General features: G+C 36.6%; 2 protein-coding genes across 2 annotated transcripts; both read left to right on the plus strand.

Annotated features, from left to right (window-relative positions):
• The first annotated feature begins 3,497 nt into the window (after positions 1-3,497).
• Positions 3,498-6,820, plus strand: bdkrb1 (bradykinin receptor B1). Its single transcript, XM_024276207.2, has 2 exons — positions 3,498-5,149; positions 5,357-6,820. The coding sequence occupies exons 1-2, from the start codon at positions 5,147-5,149 to the stop codon at positions 6,440-6,442; spliced, it is 1,089 nt and encodes a 362-aa protein (XP_024131975.1). The 5' UTR covers positions 3,498-5,146; the 3' UTR covers positions 6,443-6,820.
• A 2,531-nt stretch (positions 6,821-9,351) lies between these two features.
• LOC112143409 (B2 bradykinin receptor-like) lies at positions 9,352-12,117 on the plus strand. Its single transcript, XM_024267357.2, has 2 exons — positions 9,352-9,467; positions 9,872-12,117. Exons 1-2 carry the CDS (start codon positions 9,442-9,444, stop codon positions 10,872-10,874), a joined length of 1,029 nt encoding a protein of 342 aa, XP_024123125.2. The 5' UTR covers positions 9,352-9,441; the 3' UTR covers positions 10,875-12,117.
• Positions 12,118-17,886: the final 5,769 nt, after the last annotated feature.

The following is a 17,886-nucleotide window of genomic DNA, read 5'->3' on the forward strand; positions in this document are numbered from 1 at the left end:
ATCATCATCCCATCATCTTCTCATCTCTAATCCCCTCATCTCATCTCTCATCACCAACTTCTGGAATTCTCGGTTTGGACATTAACTTGGTTTCTTTAAATTATTTTGAGTGCACTCATTGGTTTTATTATTATTTTTTTCTTTAAAAAAGAATTGAACTTGAGTATTTGTAGAAAAACTATTATCTGAGATCTCAGTTTTATTTGAACATTTTTTTTAGGTCAGTGGCCACTTGTTTTTGTTTTGGGTTCAAATTCTACATACTTGGAAATAATTGTGATCTACATTGAGTTTTTGCAAACTGTACTTACATTTTTTCGTCATAATCTCAAATAATAATTCAGTTTTAGTTCAACTGTTATTGTTTCGGTGTGATTTCTTGGGGTGTACTATTTAAAATTTCAGAATATATGACTGTAAACAATCTCCTCATCGAACCTAGAGCTAGAGTAACTCCATTTGATGGTATTTAGAGCTGCCACACACAACAGCAGCACTTAGGGGGTTACATAAACACAAACCAATTCACATGATAAGTCATTCAAATGTGACTCTAAATTGCCCCTAGGTGTGAATGTGAGAGTGGATGTGTGTGTGATTGAGGCCCTGCGACAGACTGGCGACCTGTCCAGGGTGAACCCCGCCTTCGCCCTTCAGTAGCCGGGATAGGCTCCGGCGCCCCCGCGACCCTGTAAAGGGACAAAGCGGTCAAGAAAATGGATGGATGGAAGTCATTCAAAAAATTGTGAACAATCCTTTAATTTACTGAAGATACAATCAAATTTCTGTCACGATACTAGCGCTCATCGTCATCCATCAAAGGAGACGTCGCCGTCTTTTTCAGGCCATGAAGCGGCGAGCTACATAGGAGCGGCTACGAATGAAGCGATTTTGGGGGAATTGTGGTTGGTGGTTTTACAGAGAAGCTGTGGATCTGTGTGATGCTGTGGGACCTCACACAGCTAAGCGTAGTATCCAGTGGTTGGTCATGTGACTCATTTCATATAAGAAAAAATAAAGTTTTCACTGCAGTTTTGTGAAATATGACCATATTTGACATGAAAAAACACCTCTTTCAAGCACAAACACTTTTTTTTCAATAACTTTTTTTTAATTGTCACATTTTTATTAAGCAAATTTATATCTAATTTGTGCAATTTCATAGTCAATGGAAATGAAAGTGAAATTATTCAACCCTTTTTACAACTCAATTTAATCAGTAGGGTGTTTTTTTTATTATTTTGCATCCTTAAATCCTTGTGTACATGTGTGGTAAGTGAATTTGTTTTATTTTTAGCTGATAATTTGTGGTTTAGGTTGAATACACACATGTAGTCAAGGGGTTATGAACATAAGACTGGCGTGTTTTCACCCAACTTCAGAGTACACTAAAGACGATGTGTATATTTTTGCAGTTTACAGGTTCATCATCTCATGCATGTTAAGGTTCTTAAGTGTATAATTTATTATTATTATTTTTTTTACAATGAATATATTCGCAAAAGTGTAAAAATTGTCACATTTATATTGCTGTGTTAAATTTGTGTTACTTTTTGAGAAACCCAGAGCAAGTTGGTAAAAAACAAACAAACAAAAAAAAAACTGATACAATATTTAAAAATGTCTTTAAATTTTCAAAAATTTAAAGCAAAAATATAGACAAAAAAAACAACCACTTAAAACATGCTGAAGGACAATTAACAAACTGAAAGCAGCTGTGAAAATGTCAAACCACAACCAGGTGTGATCATGACACAAGACAAGCACAATGCAATGTGATGAGAAACTCAACACCAAATCCTGTGACTAAATCACAGACTAAAATAAAAAAAGGAACAAGTTTAAATGTTTTCATTTTTTTCCCCCCATTTTACTCTATTTAACGCAAATATAATGTTACTCTTCTTTATTTGTCAGTCTACCGTTCATATATCTTATTTCTAAGAAACTTTATGAAAATATTACCTAATATCTTTGTCCAAAATGCTTTCAGTCTCAACTTTTCAGTGGTAACTACTTTCTCAGGGTTTTAACATAAGAAACAGTCAAAAATTCAATAATTATGTTTTTTTTTTTAATCTTTTTCACCTCTTTACATTTATACTATTAAATGAATAACATAAAGCACATGTGTAGAGTTTTGTCAATACAATTCTTTCAACAGAGCTACAATTCTTCCAAAACCATACAGATGGTTAACCTTTTCACACCTGAGTGACGCTTAAACACTAAATCTTTAACACACTTTTCAACCATTAACTCAATCCAGCAGATTCCAAAGGAGAAAAGAAGCTCGTGGCAAAGAACAGCTCTAGCATGACGTCATGAAATGGACGGCACCTACTTGCAGTGGGAGGCGGAGCCTCAGGAACAACTGGAGTACTCCACTCATAAGTGCGAGACATAACCACGACAATGATATGTTCCATTTTCCTAGTCAACCAGTGTACATGTGTGCATGTGACTGAGGTATTAGTGATCTCACAATTTTTAAAAATCTCTTATTGAGGTTACCCATGACTTATCTATCCTTCACTGAATCAGCGTCAGTGTTGAAAATATCGACTGTATCCACATGTACATCTTCTTTGGTTCCCACATCAGTAAGATCGATTTAAGCATCAGTGAAATGAAAGTAACACAGTGTTCCATACCAAATGTTTTTGTTGTGCAGCTTTTCCGATCTTGCTTGACCCACTTGCGCTCTGATTGTGTTCTGACACAAGAACCCATCTACCTGTTTACCTTGGCTACTGCAGCACCCTTCCTGTGTTTGGCAGTTAGGAAGTACTTAACACAGGCGCAACAGGATATGTCCTAACATATACATAGCGAAAACAGAAGCTTTGTTTTTAATTTGTCCTGATCTACAGGAGTTGGATTTATAGCTTAAGCATCAAGTCAGTGTTTTTTTTAACCATATATGGAAAAAAAGGGGGAAACTCTGTTGTTTTTCCTTTAAGTTGAACGTGATGACTGATAGCATCTTTATTTATTGTTCAGCTACCAGTGAACACTAGAAGATCATATCTAGATTGTTTATCCTTTGCTCACTTTTACTCTGCAGCTCCAGGCTGCCCTGATGATTTACTGATCCCCGGTCATGTGAAGCACACACTGAAACCTGTAGATAAGACTCCAGAGAGAGCCTCTGCCCGATAGCAGCAACAGAAGTCATAACTGTTTAAGGATTGTACTTTAGTTATAAGACTCGTTTAAATGCTAAGTAAGTTGATCTTTATAGTTGATATCTCTGCATAAAATCCACATTTATGAAATAAACACAGCAGTCTAATTTGGGGAAGTGTCTGTTTTGTTTAGTAGACCTCATCTAAAACAGGAACCTGTGTGAGTTTATGCTACTTGTAAGCTGGTACATGGTTGGTAAAATAAACATGAAGATGAATGTTAAATAAAAGCTTCACCACAATGGGACGATGCTCTGTCCAGGAGGATTTTTTTCAAAGTCCTAGAAGCCTTACTTGCTAATATTAACAACATTAATGATGAACAGGCTATTTGTTGTTCTCTATGTAGCAATAGCAATGACACTGAAGCTGTTACTACACTGATCCATTTAACAGTTACTCTATTTATTCTTGTAAACATCAAAACTCATTTTTTCTGCAGCCAGAAACATTTCCTGAGATGTGGAGTTTCTAGACTGACCTCATGTGTTGAAACTGGTTCTTGCATGCACTCCAGAAATGAAATAAAACAGGGAGCAGTGGACAGAAATAGAGCCTTCCCTTTGTTTTGTCAGTTATGCTTGGCCATTCCACTATGGACACACCCAAACTTTGTGCTTGGAATCAGAGCAGGGTCAGGGTTGGTCACACTGCCTCAGATGCTGGGAATCCCTGTAATGTATGGGAGTGTTGGTCAGTGACTGTTTTTCCTTGTTTTTTTTTCTTCTTTTTTTATGTAAAGGGGATCGGTCCACCATAAAACTGAACACAAATCAAGCAAATATGTGACAAGCATAGGGGTAAACATTTTTGTACTATAACACTACTTTCACTGTGGCATTATAAATAAATGTGTATTATTTGGCCTCAAAAAAGTACTTAAATAAGTATAAAAAATAGATTTTTATGATGATATGTCCTCATATGACAACATATTTTTTGATAGTATAACGTAGCATCCCAAAATTAAATCTTAGGACACTTTTGCCACTGCTTTAATGTTAAAGTCTGCAGAACTCCAAACTCCATTGGCATAACAGCCTGAAATTGAGCAGACTAATGATTATATGAAAAATTCATTGAGTAAATTTCTGCTTCTTTTTGTTTTCTTCTCAAATGTTCTAATTATTAACTAATTAATCACAAACCAGGGGGAAAATTAATTGCAATTATTTTTTTTGTTACAGTATTTGCTGACCACTTATCTACAATGATTTAAAGGTAAATTTTAAATAACAATATGGATCAAATATTTTTTTTTTCTAAGTGACCATGGTATAAGTGGGATATTACCCAATGAAGTGTTTTAACCGACGCCGAGGAAGCCTTGAACCAATGAGACAAAGTAAAGGGCTGTTTATTTGTGTGGATTTATTAAGTTGCGTTAATAAATATTAACTCATTAATTCTTATTTGATTAATCACGTGTGTAAGCATTAACGTTCAAAACCCCAGTTCGAATTTTTTATTATTTTTTAATTTTTCTCTTCTGAGTTTTCATAAGATTGTACTGAAATGATCTAAAAACCGGGAATAACCTTTTTAGAAACATATTTTAAAAAAAAAAAATATGAAAAAATCTTAAATCTCAATAGCAAAGCAGGCACTTTTATTATAAGTATGAACATGTAACAAATGTACGCATTAAATACTTTCTGATCCACAAGAATTCACATTTTAATAAAACTGAATAGTTTTTTTTACCCTTTTTCTAAATTCAACTCTTTCTCTTTAAGAGTTCTTGAAACATCTGCAGCGTCCCTCTCATGAACATTTTTGACTCCTTATTAAACAAGCTGATATATTGAACTTCATAGCCAAAGGGTGGAAGAATGCAGGAGGATAAACAGTGGCTCACTGCACTTTTACCGGATCTTTGGTGTTTCAGGGCTTGGAGTCAGGCTGCATGTCTTTGATCATCTACATTTTTACCAACGAGGGATCGTTTTCATAAACACATGGTAAGATATTTAGATTTATTTATTTTTAAAATACTATTTTTGTGAATCTCAAAAACACTAAATGTAAAACTTATGTGTACATGTAAGCAAAAGATGCCAATAGGACGTCTAATGTAGTTAAGCGAGTTGTTTTACATGCCATAGCTTTTTCATTTTAAATAAATGACTTTTATGCTGATTTGTGTATTTTTATATTTTATTTCCCAGGCTATGGAGCTAAATATCACAATAAATCAGTCATGGTGGCCTGAAAACAGCAGCGTTCTCCCTTCGTTGGAACCATCAGTCTCTACGGAATGGGAAATTAAATTCATTCCGCCCTTGATCTTCACGTTTTCCTTACTAGGACTCGTCTTCAACAGTTTTGTTCTGGCTGTTTTTGCAGCGTACAGGGACCGTTTGACTGTGGCAGAGATCTATCTGAGCAACCTGGCCCTGGCGGACTTCGCTCTCCTCTGCTGCCTCCCCTTTTGGGCCATGAACATCATGAACAGATTCAACTGGCAGTACGGAGACGCCTCATGCAAGATAGTCAACTCCGTCATCATCGTCAATTTCTACACCAGCGTCCACACCCTGGTGATGATTAGCATCGATCGCTATTTAGCTCTTGTGAAAACCATGAAGGCCAGGCTCTTCAGGCGGACACTTTATGCGAAGATAATCTGCGTCATCCTGTGGCTGCTGGCGCTCCTCCTGAGCACGCCGTACATAGTTCACAGAAAGGTGAAGTTTATTGAGGAATACGGGACAATATCCTGTGTTTTAGACTACTCTCATGGCAGCTTCTGGAAGCTTGCCCATCAGACTCTGATGAATGTGGCTGGCTTTATGCTCCCTGTTCTGGTCATTGTTTTCTGCAACTGGAATATAATCAGAACTTTGGCTCAGAGAGAGGAAAGGGCCGGCTCTCCCGACTCCGGTGACACAAAAGCAGTAGGGTTGGTGTACGCAGTCACGCTACTGTTTTTATTGTGCTGGGGTCCGCTTCAGGTCTTCACCTTCCTCGATTCCCTGAGTGACGTCCAGGTACTGAATGAGACGTGGTTCCACACGCTGGACGTTGGAAGACAGGTTTCGGGGTATCTGGCGTTTTTGAACAGCACCCTAAATCCTCTGCTGTATGTCTTCTCTGGACAGTACTTTAAAAGGAAGGTGAGCGCCATCTACCGCAGCGCTCAACGCAGAGGGTCAGACATGACCATATTCCAGCGCTCTGTTGTGTCCACGTACATCAACAGAACAGAGCAAATTAAGAATGTGGTCATCCCCAACTCAACACATCAAATGTGACTCCTTTTTGGTTGTTTACAGATCCTATAAACAGGATATGACTGATTCTGTTATTCTATGAAGCTAACACAATTACAATGCTGTTATATAGCAAAGTAGCGCTATTAGGGAATGATTTGTTTCAATAATGGATACAAACAGAGTTAATGGATGTCGTGCATGAAAAGTTTAAGCAGTTTTATCTCCACAGCCTGTATAATTTCACTCAGATCCGGCATTGTAGTCACACAAGTGATTGTTTGTTTGTTTGATATGAAAAATCTATTTGGCGATGGAGTCAGATCCAGGAAAATGAAAGCTGCTCAAAATTTACAACAGAGTATTAGGGCCAAGTTACAAATGAAACATTGTATTTATTACAACTTTAAAACTTGCAAATTTACAATGAAAAAGTCTTAAGTGGAAAATGACAAGAATAAAGTCATGTTTTTAGGACTTTAAAAGTCATAGGTTAAATTTGACATTTTTTTCTTATAAATTTACAAGATTAAATGTTGGAAATGTATGGCTTTAAATCTCTTAAATGTACAAGAAAAAAGTTGTAACTGTTAAATTACAAGAATAAAGTTGTGTATTTCTGACTTTAAAAGTGAAAGGCTAAATGTATTTTTTCTTGTAATTTTTTACTTTTAATCTTGTAAAATTAGAAGATTAAAAGTTGTAAATTTACAAGATCCAATGTTGTAAATATATGAACTTAAATCTCGTACATTTACCTGAAGAAAACGTGTAAATAAACAAGATTTTAAGTCGTAAAATTACAACTTAAAATCTTGTTAATTTACCAAAAAAAAGTCGTAACTGCTAAATTAAGAGAATCAAGTCGTATATTTATAACTTAAAATCATAGGATAAATGTATTACTTTTTTTTTGTAAATTTACAACTTTTAATCTCATAAATTGAGAAGATTAAAAGTTGTAAATTTACAAGATTAAATGTTTAAACATATGACCTTAAATCTTGTAAATTTACAAGAAAAAGTCATAACTGTGAAATTATGAGATGTAAAGTTGTACATTTATGACTTTAAAAGTCATAGACAAAATGTATCATTTTTTCTCGTGAATTTATGACTTTTAATCACAAAAATTTATGAGATTCAATGTCGTAAATTTACGAGAAAAAACTTGTAAATTTACAGGATTAAAAGTTTCCAAGATTAAAAGAGTAATAAATGAACGAGAAAAAAAAAACAAATTGTCTGTTTATCATGCTTGAAGATGAAAGATATGAAGCATCTTGTGGAGATTTATTACCAGATCGGTGTCAATAAATAAAAGAAATTTTGAACCTTTTGGCGATTCAAAATCAGCACCTTTTTTGGTGGCCCCAATACTCAGAAAAATTGACTAAATGCAAAAAAAAAAAATCTCTGTGCATTAGAAAAACAAGAAATGTAAGTATAGTCGTCGAATCAGGAACAAAAAGAGGTGTTTTCTTTTAATTAAGACTGTGATGATGTTTGTCATGCTCTAGTCTGTAACACCTGTTGCTTTAAGAATGTGCAATATAAATATTGACATCATTTCTACTGAAATTATACTCAAGGTGACACTAACTGATACTTTACTGAGATAGAATGACTTGCTCCCAGCAAATACACATTCAGTTTGTTGACTTTCCCTTTAAAATGAAAATATTTATAATGTCTAATCAGTTTGGTGAATGAATCATTGTTTTGTGTCAAGTGTAAAAGTGACTCTATGAACTGTAGTTTATTACAGAGTGAACTTAAATTAAACTGTGCAATTGTGTGAAACCAAAATGAATGAAACTTTAACAATTTCTTTGTATAGAAGCTGTTTTGAAAAGTCTCAAGTATAACAATGTAGATATAATAAGACAATCTAAAGTTGATGAGAAAATTGAGAAAAAAACAGTTGTAAAATGGTTACAATCGAAATTATTACACCACAGATGTGTATTTTTCAAAAAGTTCAAAAATTAATTCATGTAATGTAAACCCACAACAACCAAGACCCATTTTCAGTGGTGGAGCAAGAACATTTAATTTTAGAGTGGTGGCAAACAAGATACTTTTTTATAATTTTATTGTTTTTTGCTTAAAGAAGTTTGCTTTGATGTTTTCCCAATCTTTGTCAATAATTATAATATAATAAGACAGCTCCCCCTTAGTGGGAGATACCACTGACCGAGTGGACCACAGAACACATTTCACATGTTTTTCTGTTACATTGATGTCACAGTGGTTAAAAAAATGCAAATGAGAATTTCTTCTTCTTCTTTCTAATGAAAGCATCTTAAAATAAAGAATATGTTATGTTAATTGTTCTGTTTGCTCTTTTCTCTCGCTAGCAGCACATCAGGTTTAGATTTCCCATCATCCTCAGCTGTTTCTATTTCACTTGATTGCACTTTCATATATTTGAGTTCATGGTTTTCAGTTGCTCCGTGTCTGATTCTCACTCAACTGATTCTTTTTTGCCACATCATGTTCCAGTTCTTGTTGTGTCATGGTTTGTTGCATGTTTGCATTGCATCAAATTCATTAAACTATCACCAACACAGACCACTTCCTTATTTTCCTCGCCTGACGGTCTCATACTCGGGTTTCTATAATATATAAAGCATTTAAATGAATAAAGGGAAAACCAAAAGATATATGAAGTATATGTGAATTGGTTTTATCAGTGTTATATTTGCATTTTTGTTACTTTTCTCAACTGCATGGTGAGGACAACTGCATGTTATTGCACTTCCTCATCTTCTTGTAACAGACTGAAAGGCCAGATATTGAATATTTAACCACCATGACACTTAACAAACCAAGCTTTGAAAACCACCCATTGTGTTGAATAGAAAAATGAAGGAGGAGGGACTAATTCCAGGAAAAGGGAGGATGATTTCTAATGAAGCTTGACACTAGTCTAAGATCAATCTCTTATCTCCTTCAAGGACACCAGTTATTGTGAAACAGGACATTCACGCTTGTGGGAGCTTGTTTCTGGTCGTTTCACCTCCTTACTGTTAAGAGAAATGAATAATACAGGGGCGCAGGACGCGTAAGTTTCTCTCATTTCTTTTTCTGTTTGACTCTTATTCTTTAGTTTGAAAATATATTATAGAGCTGTTTGTAACTTAGTGGTGTTTTTAGCATGAATGTTTTGTTTTACCTCAGATCAAGTCAGGGTTTTGTCTGGTTTCTGTTTGCGGACATTGCTGTAAAGCAACGGTAGCGATTCTCGTGAAAGCTCTGAATCAACATCTTGATTAATGAATGAAACATGCATTGAGATAAAAACATTCCATTAGCACAAACAGTTTTTATTCTTTAACTAGCTATTTTTGTCCTCAAATTTTAACAATATTAATAGAATGTAATGAAAATTTGTGTTTGAATTTACTTTTTTAGATTAATTTTAGTTTGTAATATTTTTTTTTCTTTCTCCCATTTGTTGCTTTGCAGAAGTCCAGCCTTATTTCCCCCTATTCCAGAGAATAATACAAAAGAAAATGTTACATCTTTGGAGTGGATGTACGTTCTGATTCCCCCGTACATCTCCATCATCACCGTGCTGGGATTTGTCCTCAACGTCTTTGTGCTGATGGTTTTCTGCCTCCATAAGAAAGCCTCCACTGTGGCTGAGATCTACCTGACCAACTTAGCTGCTGCCGATCTTTTCCTGATGTGTTTTTTACCCCTCTGGGCTGTCAACGTTCACAATCGTTTTAAAGAGACACTTCTAAAGGAGTTTTGCACAGCCTTCTATGTGGGAATCTACATGAATGCCTATTGCAGCATATTTTTCCTTGTTCTTGTTAGCGTGGATCGTTATTTGGCTCTTGTGCACCCAATTTCACATGAGTCACTGCGCAGGCCTGCTTATGCCAAAGTTGCCTGTTTTTGTGTCTGGATCATGGGATTTTTGTTAAGTATCCCATTACTTGTCTACAAGGATGTGGAACTTGGTCACGGCTGTAGCCCTAAATACCAAAATGTCACTACGCCTGTTATGATAGAGACCAAAGTTTTTATTGGCAGCTTCATTATACCCATTATCATCATTTCCTTCTGCACGATCAACATTCTCAGAGCTCTGAGGAAAAGGTCAAAGAATGATTTCAATATCAAGAAATCGGACAGTAAAGCTACCACTCTGATCCTGTGCGTCCTTCTTGCATTTATGATCTGCTGGATCCCATACTTTCTGATTCAGATCCTGGAATACCTTCGTGAAAGTAGCATCCTAACCGATCCAGACTTCATCAAACGCCTGGAAATCTGCAAACAGATTTTTCCCTGCTTGGCCATTTTTAACAGCGTTCTCAACCCCTTCCTCTATGTCCTTGTCGGAAAGAATTTCAGGAAGAAGGCGAAGGAACTGTTTTTGCGGCAGAGCAGCGAGCGCGGAACAACCACCGGCTTTGTCAGCACACGGACATACCTGACAAACAGTGCGAGAACCTGAGATGTTGCTAACTTACAGAGAGCAGTTTGTTTTTTCATGTCTTTGCATGTCTACTTCACTGTAATATTATGTTTGTTTGTTTTTTTCATTTAAGATAGCATTTTTGTTGGGCAGCTTACGGCACGGTGGTAAGGTGATTGACCTCTAAAGGAGGGCTGCAGGGTAGCACCTTGTATGCAGGAGTGTAAATAGTGATTGTAAAGCGCTTTGGGCTTTGGTGCATATAGAAAAGTGCTATTTAAGTATACATACTAAACACAATGTGATATGAGTGTGAAGACTAATCAACGTATCGATTTATATTTCTACGATCCAACCAGATTGATCTTTCCATGGCAAGTTGTTAATCAAATCAAACTGTACCAATATAAAATAAAATACATTAATAATAATAATTGATATTGGAAAATACCATTTGGATTCAGACACTGTAGGTTTATTTTACAATATTATAAAAACAATCGAGTGCCATAACGGCAGACAACATACATGTGATGCAACAAAAAAGATCAATCCATCATTACAGTACAATGTGTGAAAACCCTTTGAATTTTGTAAAGACAGTTTGGTATAATATTCTGTTTGTATTATGTTGATGTGGAAAAACAAAGTTGGGCTACATTTAATGAAACATGTAAATAGATTTGCCATGAATTCATGTTTATTTGTTTGTTTCTGCATGGATTTAATTAATATTTGACTGTATTGCAAGAAATAGAAGGAATCTGGAAAACTTCACCTTCGCTGTTCAGCAGGTATATACAGTGTTCCCCCACTTATTAGTGGTTCTGTATTAGCGGATTCACGTGTCTGCAGATTTTAGTTTTTCAGTCACATGACTCTTCCGGTTCGTCACAAAAACTATGACAACTCAAGATGCTTGTATGAATTTTTTGCGTCTGAAGGAAGTGCTGCGCTGCTGAGGTGTATCTCCACGCAGATGAGCCTCCTCTGGAACACGGAGGGGGCTCAGCTGCGCTTCACTTCCGCGAGACGAATGCACCCACCTCTCCACATGTCCCTGCATGGAGAAATGGCATCAGTTGATTCAGAAGCGGACGAAAAAAATTCGGATATGTTTATGTTATCTGACGAAACCAGAAGCGCACACTCTTGATTTTAACATTTTACAGGGAGTCAGAGTGACACACCTTTTCTCCATCATTAACTACCCTGTTGCTGTGGTACAGTCTTTTGTTCTGAATTTAAAAAAAAAAACTCTATGTTAAGCAATACTCCAATGTCCTTTAATAAATATCTTACAAAGCATGATCAGAAGTGTTTTTGATGAGTATGGATTGGTAACAGAATTGATCAATATATATATATATCAATGGTCAGCAGACATCCTCTGGCCCCTTACTCTTACGAGTAAGGGGGGGATTACTGTATCTCTGAGTCACACTGGCTGAATTTTTGTCAAAACATGTCCTAAATTCATTTTAGGTCAGTGAATCAGATCATAAAAATGAACCAAAATAAAATAGAATTGGATATAAATCTATTGTTCTATTGTTGAATGATTTTAACAAGTTTTAACAATTACCACTTTTAAATGTCAAAAAGTTATCTTTTGGAAACTTTCAATGTTTTAAATATGTAGCCCTACAGCTGAAGGCCTCACTCAAAACCATATTTGTAAATATCGACCGCCCCCCTGGATACTGTCCAAAATTTAACCTTGATTTTAGTGAACTGCTGTCTATAATTTGTCTTGATTTTGACTGTATAATCATGGCTGGAGATTTTAACATCCATTATGAAAATCTTGAGAACAAAGGGACTAAGGACCTGATAAACACTCTGGAAATTTCGGGTTGACTCAACATGTAACAGAGCCCACACACAACAGAGGGAATATTCTTGATTTATTGATTTCCAAAGGTCTGAACATCTCTAAGGTTACTGTATGTGATTTAGGTCTGTCTGATCACTGCTGTGTTTTCTGTGAGAGCACAATTCCAGTACACACAAATGTTTTGAGGGAGGAGATCACAAAACAGTATATAACTGAAAATACTAGTGAGATGTTCAATCAGATTTTCTCTCTGACTCCTCCCCTCTCGGGGAATTCAGTCAACGAACTTGTTAATAGCTTTAATTCCAACATGTCAAATATCATGGATAGTATTCCTCCCATTTAATTCCAACATGTCAAATATCATGGATAGTATTCCTCCCAGTAAGCTGAAGGTGATCTCTGGTAGGAAAAAATCTCCATGGAGAAATTCCATTCTGGTAAAGAACGGAAAAAGAGAATGTCGGAAATCTGAACGCAGATGGAGAAAATCGAAACTACAGGTAGATTATGACATCTATGAAGAGAAACTTCACTTATATAATTTACAACTGAGCAATGGAAGGAAGTCCTATTTTTCTGAAATTATTACCAAAAACTCCCATAATGCTTGGGCCTTATTTAATATAGTCGACAGGTTGACAAAACCCCCTGTGTCAGTGGCACCAGAACTTTACTCCACCAAAGCCTATAATGACTTTGCCAAATTCTTCAGGGACAAAATCAAACACATTAGACAAACAATTGTTTCATCAACTACAAGTTCAGGATATGAACCCTATCCACAAGAAACCAGTATAAACCCAATGGCTCAGTTTCAACCCATAAACAGTAAAGAACTGCAGGACATTCTATGTCAACTGAACTCCTCCTCCTGCTGTCTGGATATTTTACCCACAAGCTTTTTCAAAAAAGTTTCAAAGATCCTGGAACCAGCCCTGCTCCAGATTGTCAACTTGTCATTAACATCTGGTGTTTTACCAGAACCACTGAAAACACTTGTAATCAAACCTCTCCTAAAAAAGGACAGTCTAGACAAAACACAAATGAACAACTACAGACCGATATCAAACCTGCCATTTTTAAGTAAGATCATTGAAAAAGCTGTTTTCCATCAGCTAAATGAATTCCTAATAAAAAACAACTGCTATGATGTCGTCCAGTCCGGCTTCAGACAGAACCACAGCACTGAAACGGCCCTGACCAAAGTGACTAATGACATACATTTAAATACAGACAGTGGAAATATGTCAGTGCTAGTTTTACTGGATCTCAGTGCTGCGTTTGATACAGTCGACCACGCAATACTACTCAGACGACTGGAAAACTGGGTGGGTCTCACTGGGCCAGTACTAAACTGGTTCAAAACGTACTTTGAAAACAGAAAATATTTTGTGTCAATTGTTAACTTCCCTTCTGAGCCAATAGAAATTACATGTGGAGTGCCATCCTGGGACCACTTCCATTTAACATCTACATGCTCCCACTGGCCCAGGTTATAAATAACAACAACATGAGTTACCATAGCTATGCAGATGACACACAGATATATATTAGACTGACACCAGGAGACCGAGGCCCTGTACAGGCTCTTGGTAAATGCATTGAGGACATTAATGACTGGATGTGTCACAACTTACTTCAATTAAACAAAAACAAAACTGAGGTTATTGTCTTTGGGGCTAAAGAAAAAAGGTTAGACGTCACTACAGAGCTTCAATCTATTCAACTAAAAACTACCAACCAGGCCAGAAACTTGGGTGTAGTGATAGACACAGACCTAAATTTTGATAAACACATTAAGGCAGTCACTAAATCAGCCTATTATCATCTCAAAAATATCTCAAGGATTAAAGATCTGATGTCTAAGCAGGACCTGGAGAAACTAGTGCATGCTTTCATCTTTAGTCGACTTGATTACTGTAACAGTGTTTTTACAGGACTACCAAAAAAATCCATCAGGAAACTGCAGCTTATTCAGAACTCTGCTGCTCGGGTTCTCACAAGGACCAAGAAAGTAGACCACATCAGTCCAGTTCTGAGGTCTTTACACTGGTTACCTGTCTGTCAGAGGATAGACTTTAAAGTTCTGTTACTGGTTTATAAAGCTTTGAATGGTTTAGCACCAAAATACATGACTGACCTCCTGACCCAGTATGTACCAGCCAGACCTCTCCGGTCATCAGGATGCGGCCTTTTATTAGTTCCTAGAGTCAGAACTAAACATGGAGAAGCTGCATTCAGCCATGCTCCACAGATCTGGAACAGACTTCCAGAAAACCTTAGATCTGCTGAAACACTCAGTGTATTTAAATCCAGGTTAAAGACTCACCTGTTCTCAGTTGCATTTGATTAATATGTATTCAAAAGTTTACATCCGCACTGTTTATCTATGCTTGTTTTAAATTAAAATCTTTTTACTTTCTTTTAATTTTATTTTAATGATCACATTTTTACTATTTCTTTTGATTGTTTCTTTTAATGTTTTATGTAAAGCACTTTGAATTGTCTCTTTACATGAAATGTGCTATACAAATAAACTTGCCTTGCCTTGCCAAGTATAACAATGTAAGAGCTTCTCACAGGAAGGAGACATCAAAATACAGCAAAGCTGAAGAAAAGAAAGCTTTTCTTCCTGTCTGTTGCCAGTTCCTTCTTGCCAGTTGGCTGGATTCCACCTTCTCACCTAGAAATAGGAGTTTAAAGATTTTCCTGCAACCTGTAAGTATTTATAGGTGAAAATCTGTCACCAGTTCATTTTTTTTCTTCGTAATTCACACAGGAAGACATTAAAATCCCATTCAATTCCAACTCCAACCATATTTTTTTTTAGATAGTGAAATCATTCCCAGTGATTTTCTTTATTATTATTATTATTATGACAATGCAATGTTTGGCCAAAATTAAAACACATATTTTCTGCAGCACAGCAGGAGTTAATCTGAAACTCTCATCTGGTTGTGGGCGGGCTGTTTGAATGGAAGTTAGCTACGCTAATTTTCCAATCAATCCTGTGTTTATACTATCTCCCGCTAGCTTATAGCAACCTCACAAGCGAAAGCTAAAATTAGCGTGACAAAAAAATGACGAGCAACATCAGAGCTGTACAGCTGTACAGTTTAGAGCCAGATGGCAGCTCATACGAGGAAAATGAACAAGTTAATGGATCTATTTTTCTGCAATTGGATTCTTCAGATTTGTTGCGGAGAAGAGACATTGGCCCTTTGTCATAGTGGGACTTCTTGGTGTTTTGTGGATCTTTGTTTCTGTCTTTATTTCTTTCCGGTGTGGTGCTGGAGGTGTGGCTCCCCATTGGTCCAAGCCGGAGAAGGGGCCCTTTAAAAGCACCATGTGGACCACCAGACCACGAGAAGGGAGCTGGGCTGCCAACAGTCTCCACTGCAACTCAGTGATCTTCTCCACCGGATTAATTTGTGCGCACTTTGTAGTTTCTTTGTGGTTGTGTTCGGCCCCACTCTGTTGTTTAGTGTTTAATTTAGGTGAAGCTGTAGGGGTGAACTGCCATTTTCTTTAGTAAATTTGTTCTCCTGTTTATGTTAGTCCAGGGAGGTTAGTGTTTGTCATTCTTTTACTATTTCTTTTGCAGGTAAGCTCGCTGGGTTGAGTTAGTTGAGGTTTTGTTTGTTGTTTTGTCCTTGGTTCACCCTGAAGCCTTTTTGCTTCACTTTTAGTTATTGTTTGGGTGTTTTGTCTTGTAAATAAATTTTTTATATTTTTATGGAGACATTTCTTGAGTTTTTGTTAAACATTTCATTTAATTTACCTTTATGTTAGGCCCCAGACCCCTAGACAAATTGGGGTGTAACATAAATTGGGGGTTCATCCGGGATTTGAACCCAGGACCTCTCGCATCTAAGCGAGAATCATACCCCTAGACCAGGGGTCGGCAACCTTGAACAGTAGAGGAGCCATTTGGGCTCTTTTTCTACTGATCTAAACCTAGAAGGAGGGGTCACCAACCTTTTTGAACCTGCGGGCTACTTCATGGGTACTGAATCATACGAAGGGCTACCAGTTTGAAATAATAAATTTGCTTAGTTTGCCTTTAGTTCTACATTATTCATAATGAATAATGATACTTCTCTATGTAAATACACTGATTTCTTAGCATAATTATCAATAATGACAACAAGCAAGGAAACAGATATCAATATTCAGAACTTCATTAATCTCAACAGATCTTGTCACATTTTGAGGTAATGACCAAATGAAATTTTTTTAACTAAATTATAACTAATTAATGAATTATTATTAATTAATTATAACTATTAGCAGTGGATCTACTCTCCTCAAACGCTTTAATTCAGTCTCATGAACCCATCACTTTATTTTTCTTAAACCTCCGAACAGGTTGATTGACAGATCCCACAGCAGGCAAGAATCTGCGCATGGTGCGCTCACTGAGCTAAGGACATAAGCGAACAGCCACTCGGCCCAACTCAGTCTGTCATTTTTAAACAATCCGCAGCACAACAAATCAGTTTTTCAGAGAACTCTTCAACACAATTTAATCAATCGATTATATCCTGATCAGTGCCGGTGTTCTATGTTTTCTCTGGTAAACTGCTTCATTTTACTGCCGATATCCGGCGCTCAGTGAACGCACCATGCAGAAACACTCAGCAGCTCTGGGTTCTGTTTCATTACACATGAAACTTTAACCAAATTCTAGGAATTTAGAAAAAACAGTGTCAGAATGATACGGTTTCATAATAATGCGATAAAACACAAACCAAATCACGCGATAAGTCATTATAAACACGGCAATATGTGTTTTTTTTATTTGATCGTCTAAAAAGGAGCATTTGAGTGACGTCACATCAGCGTGCCGCGCTGGTTCGTGCAGCGAGTCCATTGACAGTCTCAGATGGAAGTGAGAAATCTGTTCAGTGGTATGTAAAAGAATGTCCAGAACAAGTATTCAGGCTGCAGAAGTGCGGCTACAGATGAAGCGATGAGGAAATCTTGGTTATTGAGTTTACAGAGGAGATGCACGATCAGCTGTGACGCTGATCTCTCATGGCGTCCGCTGTGCTGTACTTGGACAGACACATTTAATTAGAAAAAAGTCAATCTCCATTGCAGTTCTGCGAAAAATTTCCATATCCATTTCAATACGCCCCCAAAACCAGCTCCTCTACGCGCAAAAACTTTTTTTCGAAAAATGCGTGTCTTTTTTTTTTTTTTTTTTTT

The sequence above is a fragment of the Oryzias melastigma genome, linkage group LG22 (assembly GCF_002922805.2).
Source record: "Oryzias melastigma strain HK-1 linkage group LG22, ASM292280v2, whole genome shotgun sequence".
Classification (NCBI taxonomy): Eukaryota; Metazoa; Chordata; class Actinopteri; order Beloniformes; family Adrianichthyidae; genus Oryzias; species Oryzias melastigma.